Source organism: Pelecanus crispus, chromosome 1, assembly GCF_030463565.1.
Source record: "Pelecanus crispus isolate bPelCri1 chromosome 1, bPelCri1.pri, whole genome shotgun sequence".
NCBI lineage: Eukaryota > Metazoa > Chordata > Aves > Pelecaniformes > Pelecanidae > Pelecanus > Pelecanus crispus.
The window spans coordinates 82,438,122-82,453,159 of NC_134643.1; the positions used below are offsets into that span (position 1 = coordinate 82,438,122).

The following is a 15,038-nucleotide window of genomic DNA, read 5'->3' on the forward strand; positions in this document are numbered from 1 at the left end:
CTTACCACAACAGTGCGCCCCGTGCGTGTGCAGTCAGCCTAAATGGGACTCGCTGCATGGGACCACCATAGGCTGACAGAGGTTAGCTAACGATGGCTAATAAAACAGGTGCAAAACTTATGTGCTCTCTTAGGGTCGTGACTGGCTTCCTGCTGCTTCTTCTCATTTTTTTAATTTAATCTACTACAGCAGAATATTTCATTTCACCCATGACACAGCCAAATCCTGAGACACCAAGACTTAAAAATAACTGGACGTACAAGAATGAGAGGGTGGCATGTGGCTGTCCTCCAGCTTTCAAATTTTCTGGTTCACCGAGGGAGAGTCCGAGGTTGTCTGTAGCTGTCTGACAGGTGGGGTGGCTGGCCCTGACATCTGTGCCTGTGGCTGATCCCCGAACTGAGCCTGGAGCATGTTCAGGATGTCATCTAGCTTCTGGTCCATCTGCATGACCTGGTAAGGAAGAAAGCAGAGCTGTCAAATGCTTGCACATGCTTCTGGTGAGAGGCACTCACTGGCCAAAAGCTCTGGGAGAACAAAGCCTGGCAAGGAGCGCTGGCATCTGAGAATCACCAGTTTCTCCAAGTTTTGTCTAACCTGTTGCTCTGGAAAGGTTGAATGATGCTATGAAGTCACAGGGAAGGGTGTAAAGCCACGTGTAATGGCAGCAGGACAGGACATTGACGGCCCAAGCACTTGACCGCTTGAGTCAGCCACTTTGTCTCTCAGCCTTTTCCCAGGGTTGCCAACTTCTCTTGGTGATGATGCATCCTGCAAGTATCTGCCCTGAGACTCTCTTTCGCTCTTTGGTTTATCGTGTTTTTTCCCACTACCTCTCCCAGTGCTTCACCACCCTTTGTTGTAGGACATCATGTTTTCCATTACTGTCTTGGGAAGTGAAACAGCTCCCCTCCCTTCACACTGTAAATAGATGCCTCTGTGATACATGTTACAGTCAGAGATCCTACCAGATACGGTGTTTATTCCCATGCATTGTTAGGAGGATAGCCTACTAAAACCACATAATAATACCAATGACTTCATTAAAACAAAGAACAACCATTCTATAGGAAGCTTGACATGCTAATCCCTCCTCTCATTTCTTTGCTTTCCAGCTGAAATTTCTCAGGCATAGTCCCTAGGCAGAGGAGTCTTTTCTAGTTATTATTATTTTTAAACAGGGAAAGGCAAATCTGGATATTTAAAGGGACACTGCTCTCATACTTTCTACTGCTTTTTGAAATCCTGGCCTTTATCTAGGAGCTCCAAGCACACATTATCCCATTGTGCTGGTAGGGCTTGCCTTCACTGCAAATGGCATCCCGCTCACCTTAGCATAAGCTGGTGGGACAGGCTGGGGACTGTTGACTGCTCTAGTTTGCTCTAAAGGCAAAACTTTTGGTCAACATCCTGTAAGCATCTGGGATCGCTTCTAAGGATGCTTGAATACAGTGCAGCTTTGTGTAATAGATGAGCCCAAGAAAAATGAGCATTTTGAAGAACATTGGATGGTTCACTTTACAGTTATCTGCTGTGAAACTCTGAGCCTCTGAAAACTGTGATCTGTCCCAGTGGGTCTAATAAACTGATAGCAAACCTTTTAAAGTGATATCAGATCTAAACTGAGCTTTCAATAAAAAGGGAGACAGAGAGAATAAGAGAGAGAGAGAAGGATTCCAGCCTTTTTCTGTGCAAAGATAACTTTGGAAATAGCCATTGGCAGCATGGACTGAAAGTTTAGCAGGCTGAGATTGCTTTAAAAACCAAGGCAAAGAAAATCACCTTATCCGTTTTCCCCTCCTCTGCCTTTTCTCACTCCGAGTGTCTGCTCCCCTGGGGGCCCCTCAAACCTCAAGGTACCAGGAGCTTATTCAAGTTATATCATTTTGGCAACCACTGTTCTCTCCCATATACAACCTGCTGGGGGAAGGAGGAATGGAGTATCTCTCCTAACTCATGAAGGGAGAAATGTGCTCGTCTCTCATTTCTACTTCCATGACTACTGTCTTTAGTAGAAAAGCCTCTCTCCCTGTCTCTTCTTCGGTGTGGGTGCGGGTTATCTGAGGCAGTATTTTCAAGCAGTGAGGAGGGAGTATTTAGGGTAAGGGCTAGATAGTATAGCCCTTCACTACGATTTCTGCCTGAGTGCTTTCAGATGCATGGCTGGCACTGCCTGAGCAGTGACCAGGGCGGGCAGGGTGTGTGGGCATGGGAGGATGGGGGGCTGCTCACTGCATCCCCCCTGGGTGCAGGGTGGTTGGTGCCAAGCCTGCCTTGGGATGAGTTACTGTTGAACAGCAACTCCAGTAGATATTGACTGTATTTGGTTGAGAGGAAGGGACCCTGTCAGAGGCTGTGTCCGGCAGAGGTGTAGCCACCTCCCGGCCAGCCTGATCCTGCACCCTCAGTAACATCTCTGCTTTTTTCCGTATCTAATGAGCTGCTAGGAGAGAGTGGTCGATGCTGCTGTGGCAGGTCTCTCTCTCTGTTGTGGTTACCGAGAGAAGCACGGACAGTGCTCTAATGTTGGGCACAATAGCTGCATATTCTGCTCAGCATTAAGTTGGTTGGAAGTCTGGAAGTCCCTAGTGGTTTAAGGGTTAAGCAGCATGGAATTAATTTAAAAACCACAGCCTTTATTTTCTCCTCCATTCTTGAAAAGCCTGTTTGGCTGATGCTGGTAATGACTCAACAGAATCTTTCTTAAGCAGAAATGTTGCACAGAGCAGAAACTAAAGCAGAACTAATACATTACAGTAGAGTAAAAAGAGGTGTAGGCAGGGAAATGGGATCAGGCAGATGAAAGACCTTTTGGGGCTTTCTTTTGTGAGGCTTTGTTGATTTTGATCTGCACACTTGATCTTAGATAAGCTATGCCTGCATATTCCATATCATTTAAACTTGCTGTATTTCCCCATATTTTGCCAGCTCAGTGAAAGAATGTGATGGGGAATAATTTTATGCACTTTTCTTTCCAGGAGAGGAGGAGGGTGGAGAACGTAAATATTCATTTGTAGGGAGGGAAAAAGAGAAATTCATACATAAGGGAGTAGATAACACTACGCTTCTGTCACACCTTCCACACAAGGATCTGCAAATATTTCCTGACCATCCTGAACATTAACAAACGAAGCTGCTTGGTTCTCCTGTGTTAACCGTATACATGGGAGGGTTTTAATGGTAATTTCTGAGATTAGAAGCAGGACCCTGCAAAATTAAGTGACCCGTAAGAAGTTGTGGTCAGTGGCAGATCTCTTCTAATCCTTAGCTTTGTATTTTATACACAGGATCAAGCCACCACTCTCTGGCTTCAGATGCTCTCAAATATGCCTTACTTTGAACATGCAAGTAGGCTGGTAAAACTTCAGTCAGAAAGACAAATTCTTAAGTACCTTGTCGAATCAGAGCCTATTAAAAAGGGGTCAAATTTGGAGGCTGGTTAACTGTGATTAAGGAGTGACAAAAGGAGAGCTGTGGACATTTCAAGGCTTGACTGAAGTCAATAGGATGACTTGCAGGGTTAGAAGACTTTTTACATGGGTGAAGGTTTTTCACAAGAAAGTGCTGGTTTTAGGTTTTTCCAAAACCACCACCTAGCAGCTATTACTTTCCTGAAGCCCAAAAGGAACGAGTTGCCGGTTTTGAGTAACACACCCAGGCAAGCGTGCAGGCAAAGGGTTAAATTGTGCAACACGTTTTTCGGCTGCGTAAGGTGAGAAGCCATCCAGGGCTGGCTGCAGAGTTTCCAGAGAGATGCGATATGCCCCTCGAAGGCTCAGTGGAGACAGGTGAGTTTGGCAGCTGTCCACGGGCAAATGGCAACAAAACTTCTGTTCTCCCACATCACAAAAGCGCTCTGGAGATGATCTATAAAATTGTTAAAATGCTTTTATATCCTTTCAACTGCCCTGTAGAAAGGAGACTTGCAAAAGCAGTTTAAAGTATTACACTGTTGTTATTGGGGCTATGAGGTGAGTTGAAGGAGTGTTGAAACGTATATTCATTTTAACATTGCCCTGTGGAAAGGGGCTGGACTCCATGGTGACACGCAGGACTGGTAGACCAAGAAAATGTCTTCCAACCAGCTCCAGTGAGTCACAGCAAGCACTGAAGGGGAACTGGGTTGGTCAGCCTTTGGGATGCAGGGTGTTCTTGCCCTTCACCTTGATCATCAAGTTGGCTTTCAACACCTGTGTGCTATTTGAGGTTGCTTTTGAGCCTGTTTGTAAAAGCTGGTGTCTTGACCCTTTATCTGAAATATCCCATTTTACCTCAGTGGGCTCCTGCTGCAGAAATGCCTTGTGGAGAAGGGGACCCTAGGAATGGCAGCAGCACAGAGAAGGAGGGCTGGATGATGCTGGGGATTTGCCACATGCTGGACAGATTCTGAAATCCCCTGAGAGCTTTTTTCTGACACGTTTTGCACATGCACACCATAAACAAAATACACGTGTGGAAAACTCAGCTGGAGTAGCCACATGGTGTCCCCCAAATCCATTCACTTTAAACCAGAAAAATCCCTCCCCCCAGGTTGTGCCTATCTTTTTAATACGATTTCTGGAGGCTGGGAAAGCCAGTATCAATTATGTGCACAACATACTGACTTGAACTATTTCCAGAGGAGTAGCAGAAGGGGAAGATGGGCTGCTGGAGCACTGAAGTAAATCTGTAAACCCACAAACATGTTCATATGTTGCTAAGTAGGTGGGGCTTTGTATCAAAAGCTAAACCCCATAAATCAAATAAAGTTGCTGTCACCTCCTTAAGGTTCTGCTCTCTCCCTGCCTGTAGCAGTCCTAAATGAACTGATCAAAATGGCTGAGTTGTACAGACTTCATGCAGTTGCCTGCAACATGGCTGGGCTGCTGGTATTGGGGATGCAGGAGAAAATGGAGGAGGGAGAGAAGGCAGCCCAAATTTGTGTTACCAATCAAAATGTCATAGAGCAACAATAAGTTCTGCTTTTGGTTAAGCTGGATTGACTTTGGCTTCCTGTTTGCCTCACTCTATGAAGCAACTATGAAGCTGTGCCCAGAGGACAGCCCAAGGTGTCATGGCAGGGTTGGAGGGCTGTAAGAGCCACTGCATTGTTGAGCCCCTTTCCCTGCTATTGGAGCCGCTGTATGATGGGTGCTTTGGTTCTGAAAGCCCCACAAGACATCCAGGCTTCCTCTCCCACACTTGATTTGAGGGCTGTAACACCAACTGCTTGGAAAAGAGTTGTCTGATGCATAGGATTTATTTTGTATGGAGAGAAGAGTGTATGTGAACCTTTGTCTGCCATGAGCTATTCTACTTGCATGTACTTATTTCTGAATATTCCCAGGTTGTTATCTGTGATAGATCACCTAAGGTCTAGTTCATAGGAGAAAATGGTATTAATTTAGTAAAATCAGATGTGAGTTAGTAGAACTAGTGCAATCCATTTTATGGACGCTTCCATTTCTGACTCGTGTAACATTGATTTAGCTTAAGCTCGTTATCCAGAAATTTGTGCCATTTTCTCATGTTGATCAGGTCTGTCACATGATTTTTCTTCTCATACCAGATGGTGGACTGATTTGATTAGGTCCTGTAAAGCCTATATTTGGCTTTATATGCACATCTGGTCTTGTAGCTTCTCTTTGCCTACAGTTACACCCAATTATTCAAACACACTAATTGCCTATCATACGGTTCGAAGTCTGAATTGTTTATTTTAGGAATTGCTTTATTTTTTAGCATGTCCCTGAGTGGTTTTATTGCTGTCCAGAGACTGCTGGTTCTGGGAAGGGAAATCTTTTCTCTACATCACTGCATGCAAAACTGCCTCCCTCTTACCTTGTGTGTCCCCTGTTAGAGAAATTTCACTGAGGTGAAATGCTGAAGCCACTGAAGCATTTTTTTCTTCTTTTTAGCATGGCCAGACAATGTGAATATTGATGTAGCCTGTTAGTAGTTGTCAGTGAGGAAGCAAATGGACACACCAGCCATAGAGACCACAACTGGCTTGGGGAGATTTCTCTTGTGCAAGGTGTGGCTGTAGTGCAGACTCTGTGAGCCTGGTCCAACAAAGTGCTTATGGATGTATTAGCTTGAAGCATGTGAAGAGTCTTGCTGAGTTCACCAAATACTTAAGTGCTTTGCTGGACTGGAGCCAGAATGGTCAACAGTTTGCAAGACTATACCTTTAGGATAAGCTTTGGGAGTCTCCTAAAGTACTTATACACACATATGCACTGAAATACCACCATTTTTTAAGTCTCTGAGGAATGATAATTGGCATCTAGCGTGGCATCCTTCATGAAACGACTTTGGCATTAATATTAGCAGAGAACTGGCAGCTTGTCTCTTCTCTTAAAACAACAACAACAACAACAACAACAAGAAGGCTTTGATGAACAGGCTCCCATTAACTGACTGTTTTTGGGATGAGTTGTAACAGATTTGGAATTGGCCTGGTTCCTAAAACAATGCTGTATCCCAAAGCAAGGTTGCCAGGTGGCACGCACACAGCGAAACATCTCACTGTGGTATGTCAATGTCTCGTAGCCAACTGCCAGCACTCCCTGCCCCAACACTGAGCTGTGCAGCTCCTCGCTCTGTTCTGCTGAGGGTGCAAATAGCGCAGAAAGACCAGCTTCAGTCAATGGGAGCTTTTGCCACTAACCTCAGGGGTCAAGTAAACAGGTACATGAGTAAAAGCTAGACAAAGCACACTTCCATGAGAGCCTGTTGTTCTGGCAGACCCAATCCTCCATGAACACCAAAAATATATAAACCACCAGACTGTCTTGTTTGACTTATTCCGTGTACCCCTTAGCAGATATCAGTTGTTTATTTTCATTCCATGAAACTTATCTAGATAAGTCCACAATTTTCCAGGCCTCCCTTCCTTTATCCCAAACATCCCCACCCATTCTTAGGTCAGGTGTTACAACCTTTGTCAGGCTAGAATATAGTAATCTTTATTTTAAGTATAGCTTCATTTGTTTTGGTTTCCATCTACCTTTCCTGTTTAAATGAAAACACAAAGCTCTATCCCTCTGCACTTTGTTCCTGGGGTATTTCCTGTTGGTACCCTTTTGGTGAGCATTATATTTTTATATTTCCTACGCCACAGTTGCACTGATGAACCTCTGCAGTAAGACCTGTGTTTGTGGTTGCTGCTTCTGGTGTAAGATGCTGTTTGCTTAATCGCTAAGCAACTCTCAAGAGTTCAGCCCTGGGTTTCTAAAGCAGGCCTGGTCAGCAGGCAGATCATGTTAGCAGTGTTACTGCTTTGGGGAAGGTGTGATTTTTTTTTTTTTTTTTTAAATGAATCCTGGCTTCCTAAGTAAATGAGGTTTAGCTGCTGATGTATCTGTGTATATGTTGCCACAGCAGCTTTGGAGTCAGCTGGCCAGCTTCAGACGCATTTGCCAGAGAGACAGAGTCCTTACAGATAAAAAGTTTGGACAGCTTTCTGAAAGTCTGGCACTTGTGCAGAAGACAGACATCCAAATTAGTGCTTCATTGAAGGAAGGGCAGAAGAGGAAGGTGAACTGTATTATTAGACCCCAGAGAATCCACACAGGATGCCCTGACCACAGGAAAAGCTTTATTCAGCTCTTGCCCCTTATTAGCCTTGGATAATCAACCACAAAATGCAGAGCCACAGGAAACCAGGCAGCATAATTTCTACTGCTCCCAGAAGTACTTGTTTCTAGCTGAAGAAATTCAAGTGGTGCCACTCTTTGAGTGGACACAACCATAACTTTCCACAGCCGCCATTATGCAGCAGCACTTGGCTGCTGGGTGTACTGTAACTGCTGAGGGAGTTTGTCTCATTTGAGCTATATGCACATGCACCTGTGTGTCTATTTGCAGGCAGTACTTTGAAACATTTGGTTTTTTCCTCTGATTTTTCCCCAGTAGGTAAATCAGGCTTTGCAGGTCTTTCTTTCTCTTGATTTACGTACATAAACGGTTATTTTTGTTGTTGCAGGACGTTTCATTCTTCACCCTCCTCCAGATCCTGCTCAGATCCTCCCTGTAATCTTGCCATCTCTTTTTGCGACATCGCTTTTCAGCCACACCCTGGATGACGCACTGCCATTTCTCAGCTCATTATACTGTGTGGCTACAAGTCCTGCTGCAAAACCAGCATGGAAAGAAACAACACACAAAAATAACAAAGCTAGTCCAGCCTCAAAGGTGGATATGCAGCTACTGTGAGTCACACCTTAATTTCACAATAAAGCAACCTTGGAACTTATGCTCCCAGATGCTGATTAATTTAATTTTTAAATCTCTAAACAATACTGGACAGAGAGAAATAAGAAAAAGAAAATGCAGCACTGAGTATTTCAGTGGTGCCAAAGGAGCACTGAGAAAGACGTGACCTTAGCCTTTCACTAGATGGATGTGATAAGCTCAGAATTTTAGATGGGTGTGATGAACTCAATATTTGCGCCTCACCTAAACCTTTGAAGAGATGTTGTCAAATCTTCTATGCTCTGATTGTTTTGTCTTTAATTTTGCTTTTTTAAGCTCTATTAAATCTCCTCCATGAGAACAAAATCTAACCCCACCAGCCTCATGGCTAGATAGGCTTGCCCAGTTCCTGTAATGGGGAGGACACTTTGGGCTGTGCTGCAGATGGTTTGTTTCTTTCAGCTTAGTTGCAAGGATTACTTACTGATATTGAAATCAATGGGCAAATTCACTTAATCCAGGTCTACTGACTTGACATCTGGCTAAGCTAGCATCTAGTTGGCACAGCTGATGGACTGTGTATGACAAGGTAACATTTACATGCCTTATCACAAGTGTTGATACACAACTGCCCTCCATGAACACTCATACACACAAAAAGTTTTACTTCACATTATCAGTCCATCTTTTCTTATAGGTTGGCAAGAAAGGCAAAGAGAGAGGGAGAGGGAGTGTTATTATTGGGAGGAGCACAGGCATTATTGTGATGGCGATCTAGATAGTAAGACATGTAAGTACTAGAAAAGTTCCAGGCGGTTCTTTTAGGATTAGGCCAGGTCTTCATAAACCCAAGCTCCAGTATACTCCTCAGCACAGCCCTCTTGCATTGAGGACAAGACACTTTCTGGATGAGTATCATCAATATTTGTTAACCACGTGAATCAAACAATCTGCCGTTTCTTATCTTTCTGACATGAAATCACATGAAATTGGGTCGGTTTGAGTCTTGGTACAGAACAGAAGACACAGACCTACAAAAGATAAGAGTAATCTAAAATGTTGACTGAAATGTTGGCTGTAGGAAGGACGGAAGTTGTAATGGAAAAAAGATCAGTCCCTGTTGGAAGAGGACAGGAGGAGAGAAGATGGTGGTGCTCCTTTGTCTTTCTTACAGTGGGCTCTGAGAGGATTGAAATGGACACAGCAGAGCAAGGCTGGAAGTGTGGCATGGTGGTCGTGCCAGGAAAAAAATTCAATTGAGAAGCAAAAGGATGATTGTCTAGGGCTCAGAGGGTGTCACTGAGAGGCCACTGTCTGGGCTTCTATTTTCAGCTCTGTGAAAGAATCATCATACCATTTTAGCCAAACTCTGTAGAATACTAAGGGCTGGTCTGTGCACAGATTTGTGCTGATATCGGGAAATCACGCCTATAACATGCCTTTCGTTGTTCCAGGGGATCCTCTGCCTGGACACTCATTTTGATGTGCCCTATTTCAGTGAAAGCGATGAAGTAAGCTTGAAAGGAGCTAACTCATAAGGGTCTTGGAAAGTGAAAACTGTACCTTTGTACTATGCACTGTTGAAAAGGGTGAATGAAAATGTCTGCCCTTATTTCTTCTCTACTCTGCACAGGACAGGTCTCTAGAGTCTATGTAACAAGTTCACTGAAACTCTCACACCCTTTGAAGGATGCCGCAAGCCTTGCTTAACGCATGGAACGCAATTTGAGGAAGAAGCTACAGAAGCACAACGTGGTGTTATGTATTTAAATCATGAGGATTACAAAACTCCATTGTTTGCTCATTAAAACACAGAAACCCAAAGCAAGTAAAATATTATCAGACAGTGCTGATTGAGGGTGTAGCAGTTCTTGGTTCTTACTGATTCAAACATGCTTTGCTGAACCCTTTGGTTTTAGCCTGTCTGGCTTATCTGTCATTTGATGGATTTTACTAGCTTGCTTGTGTATACCAGACCTGATTAACAGCACTGCCACACACATATTTTTAATGAATTCTTGAAAAAGTCACGGTGAGTGGGTGGACTCAGGACTGTCTGATCCGGTTTTGCAGCCGCAGTGACCTGACGTTGAGGGTGTCTGTCTGTTCAGTCATACCAAGCCACAGCATTCAGTCCCAGTTCAGCAAAAGCCACAGGCATAAACTGTGCAGGAAAAGCAACTACACAGCAAGAAACGGTTTGTGACTTGACCTGAGATTGCTCAGCACCTGGAAGGGTCTGAGCAATACGTGGGGTGTGACAGCATAAATCAGTGCATAAACTGGCTTTAGCTACAGTAACTGTGGATGCAGAACATCAGAAGAGATTTCAGGGAGAATAAATTTGACTAGATTTGTCTTTTTTCTCCTTCCCAAGCTAGAGAATTAATTGCAAAATACATTCGGTAGCTGAAGACATGTCCATGGGCATTTAAAACACTGACTGAGAATAGGAGACTGAGTAAAGCAGATTTTCCAAATCCAGAATCTCAATGGTGGACATTTTCCATTTCTTTTGTGCTTGAAAAATAACAGAGAAATTTGAAAAATCAGCATGGCTACATCCCCAGGGGAGACTCAAATAAAGCGTTAATTAAAGTAAAGAAAGGGAGTTGTCTTATTTGAACTCTGCTGAGCTAGATGGATTACCTATGAAAGCTGGCATTGACAGGACAGCTGTATGAAGAAGCCTGTGGCAGAAGTACCGGTGTCTTATACAAACAACAGGAGACAGGGCAGGAGACACAAAGCCATAATTGCCAGATAGATTTCTTCCTCATGAGGCATATGCTAAGTCAGCAGAAACCTGCTTCAGTTCTCTGTTGCAAGGCACCGCACTGTTAATTAAGGAAAAAAAGTCGGTTATACCTACTATCACTCTTACAGCTCTTTAGCCTTATACTAGAGGGAATACTGCTGGGGAGAAGAATATTATAGATCTTGCTTGGAGAAACAACAATTTTTCTCTTGCCTGTCTCTTCTTTTTCATATATCATTGCAGAGAAAAAGCACAGCAATAAAAAGGGACATGTATTAACATGAACATTGAGGTGTAGGAATATGAGAATGGCCTGGTGAGATTTCACTGTCCCAGCATTTAGTAAAATAATTTAAACGGGTGCTGCAGTTTAATTAAGATTTTGGGTTACCGGCTTTTTTGAGGTTCTAGAGGTAGAACTGGGAAGTCATGGAGGTCTTTATGCAACTTTCTGCCATGGGGGAAACCAGATCTTTTTCAGGTCAATAACCTAAAATTAATTAATACAATAGGTACCTGTTGGGACTACCGAGAACCCCACAGATTTAATTCCTTAGCTTCACATCTCTTGCTCTTATATTACTTTTACTCACCATGAACTATGACTTTGATCTACTAACTCAATATAATCTATAATAAGTCTAAGCTGTATTTAAAAATGCCTGGGTTATTTGTTGTTCCGCAGTGTTTCTCATCCCTTTGGAGCAAGCTTGTTTCACTCCATATCGAACTAGTTATCAGTAAGAAGGAAAATAAGATACCTATCTTTTTGCTAATTAATACTTTAGAAAGCTTTCACTTTCATGTTTTAATGCATATTAAAAATCCTAGCTGTGACTGGGTGCTTGTCTTTCTGCACCAAAAAAATGTTTTGGTGTAAACCAAAAATGACCATCACCATGAATCCATGACATTGAGGCTCTGGTTTTGGCTGCCTGACCACTGTGCTTGGCTTCCTTCACTGCATGCCCAGCCCTGAAACCAAGATGAAGAAGCATGCTTAAGCCCTGCTGCTGCTGAAAGGCATGGCCCTGCCCGCCCCAGCTGCAGCCTCCTGCCCTCCCTGTGCTGTACAGGTCCGCGGTCCAGCCTTGGCTGGGCTCAGGAGCAAGCCCAGGAGAGTTGTGCAGCACAGCAAAGACTACCCATGTAGGAGAGCTGCCTCCAGCCTGGATCCCAGGGCCATGCATGCCTCCTCCTCCGTGCTTAAATGACACTTTTACTGCTTGCAGGTTACACAGGAACAGAGGGAAAAGCAAAAGCCCGAAGTGAACCTGGATCGTATGCTGTGCTCCAGCTGAGGCACTGTGCACCCCATCAAAAGGTGGGGTTCTTCTCCCTGCTTTCCCTTACCTCTGGTATAGTCAGCTGAAATGTCTGTGGTAAGGCACACAACTGCTTTTTTTCTAGGAATTTGAGCTACGGTTTTAATTACTGTTAATAAGGAAGTGGATTTTCTAGCCTGTAAAAAGATTAAAAATAAAAAAGAAAAAAATACCCTCCAGACCATGCCAAACCTGGGTAAAAGCAAATAATTTCTTTGCCATGAAATCTAATTTTTTCCCTTTGTTATTTGCTAATAATTTGCAGAAGACAAAATCACCACGAAATACCACAACTTTTCAATTTTAAAAACACTGAAATACCTCCATACAAATCTTCACTTGTTTTAACCTATTGTTTCTCAAGTGTTCATCAAAATCAATATGATTTTCTGTAATACAGTCGATCCTACAAATTTTGCCCGGAAAGAAGCATTTCGATGTAAAAAAATCTCCTGCCAGCTCTAGTTCAAACACTTGTGACTTAGCATATGCCAAAAGCACACATGGTCATGCACAGACAGACAGAGTGAGAGCCCCAAGAGCCAGCCTCACTTGCACAGAAGCAAGTCTGTAGAAATCTGGTTGACCTGTGAGCCTGAAGGTCTCTACTCCCCTGAGATGGATGCTCTGGTAGGGGCACCAGGCCATAGCTGGCACTGTGCTGAACCCTGTAACAGGCAGGTTCATTTTGGTACTCCCTTCCTCTCCTGGTAGCGGGGGGGGGAGATGTCCGCACCTCCTCTCCCCTGGCCAGAGCAGCTGAGGTGCGTTGCACTACCTGCCTGCTGCTCTTTATCACAGGCAGGGAGTGGAAGTGGCTTGATTCAAAATAATTTCATATGATGCATGTTTTGGCAGCCAGCTATTTAAAAAGCTCTCTTATGCCGTGCTAGCCCCAGGTGGAGCCCCGTGTACATCCCCTGGGTGCAGGGCTTCCCCCAGTCTGGGGAGGCTGTTTCTCTCCCTGCCTCTATGATTTTGGCCCTGTTGCATGGTGTTGCCCCACTTACCACCCTTGGGCCGTTTGGCTGCATAAGTATCATCACTACTTTGGCTGGTGCCCTTCACCTCTATCCCCAACCCTTACAAGAGAGGTGGAGGTGAGCAGGAACCATGCGCACAAGGGGGGTACCAGTGAAGGCTTGCACATCCTTGCTTCCAGCCAAAACGGCGTGCCTCCCCCCCGCCACCCCCTGCTCATGGTTTCCCTCACGATAGCCGCCCCTGGGGACTTGGACGAGCAAGGTGAGGGATTACTCAGCTGAAGGAGGTTGTGGTGCTATACCCCGGGGCGAGCAAATGCCTTGGTACAGGATTTTGGATGCGGTTCTGTTTACCCGCAGCAGTCGGGCATTGCTGGTGAGTGCGGCAATCTGAAATATGATTTTAAAGCCCGCCGTGGCACTCATAAGCGGATCTGCACAGGCAGCCAGGGAAGATGAAATCCTCTTGTTAGCCACAGGGCAGCGTGGTGTGGCAATTAGTATGTTAAGCAGAGCTGAGAGAGACTTTTGTAATGAAACCGAAAACTTGGCTGGCCCCCAAAATCTGCAAAGGTTCAAGAACCTTTCAGTAAACCTGGATTGAGCCTTGGCAGATTTATAATTTCAAGGAGGAACCGTTAAAAACACCCTGGTTCGTGCACGATTTTGAGCCCAGACCTGGCCACACTTGGCACTTTGGGAGTTTTGCTTTGGGTTTTTTGCATACAAATCCAAAACACAATGTAGACTCAGCAGGGAGGAACCGATGCAAACCAAAACTGCTGAGTTTTGCACAGCTCTAATTATAATCTCTTCACAGTCCTGGTTTTATTTATTATTGTTTGTACTGTGGTAGCAGCGCGGGGCTCCAACCAGCTTCGGGGCCGCGCTGTGGTAGGTGTTGTAAAGGCAGAAGAAGGAGGCAGGATCCCCAGCATGAGGAGTTTATAAACTAAATAAACAAAATAGATAAAGAATGAGAGAAAGACATAAAACACGTAAGCAAAGTGATTAGGAGGTGTTGGCAAGACAACTGCTTTTACTTAGTGTCTCTCTCACCCACACATGAAATTGCGTCTATTTACCCTGTAAACTCTTTGGGGTCAGGGCCACATCTTCTCAAATGCAGAGGGAGATGGGATGCGAGAAATGAGTGGAGAAATGGAGGTGCTGGGGGGTGGTGGTGGGATTGGCAGCCCCCAGGGCAGCACTGCTGGATTTTGGCAGTGAGGACGGCAGTGGGAGTCAGGCGATGGGGAGACTGGTAGGGTGGGGGGACGGAGGAGACAGATGGCATTCCCTTGCTTGGGTCAGGTCAGAAAACCCATTGCATGCACCATGACGACCTGGGACAAGTCACTGGACTGCTCTGTGCTGCAGTTTCCTCTAGGGTTGAGCAGGGCTAAAAATATTTCCCTATATGGCATAATTCTTCCTCGATGTAAACTGCTTTGAGATACTCAGGTGAAAGGTGCTAGAGGAATGCAAAGATTTATTTTTCATAAACCTCCTCACATATTCTTTTCACTGCCAAGTCAAGTCCTGAAGCCAGGAATTTTAGAGATGCATATATCTCTCTCACTATATATATGAATATAAAAATATGTTTATGAAAGAGGCCAAGGTATATTTTTTAGAAATGAAGCCTTAACTTAGACTTCCTAAATCTATATATAGGAACTTAAATGAATGGCCGGATTTAAAATCAGGACAGTTACTTCTTTAAAATTAGGTTCAGGAGTCTAGCTATAAGTTCTTACTTGAAAATGTTTAGCCACAAGCTAGCTGGAAATTTCA

The 15,038-nt window shown here is 44.3% G+C and overlaps 1 protein-coding gene across 1 annotated transcript in view; it reads right to left on the reverse strand.

Moving 5' to 3' along the window:
- Positions 1 to 297: 297 nt before the first annotated feature.
- The window catches only part of LOC104026622 (potassium voltage-gated channel subfamily KQT member 1), a 518,395-nt gene continuing 503,654 nt past the window's right edge, over positions 298 to 15,038 (reverse strand). The window contains exon 17 of the mRNA XM_075718092.1: positions 298 to 453. Coding sequence (XP_075574207.1) covers positions 298 to 453 — 156 coding nt within the window. The remainder of the gene's footprint in view (positions 454 to 15,038) is intronic.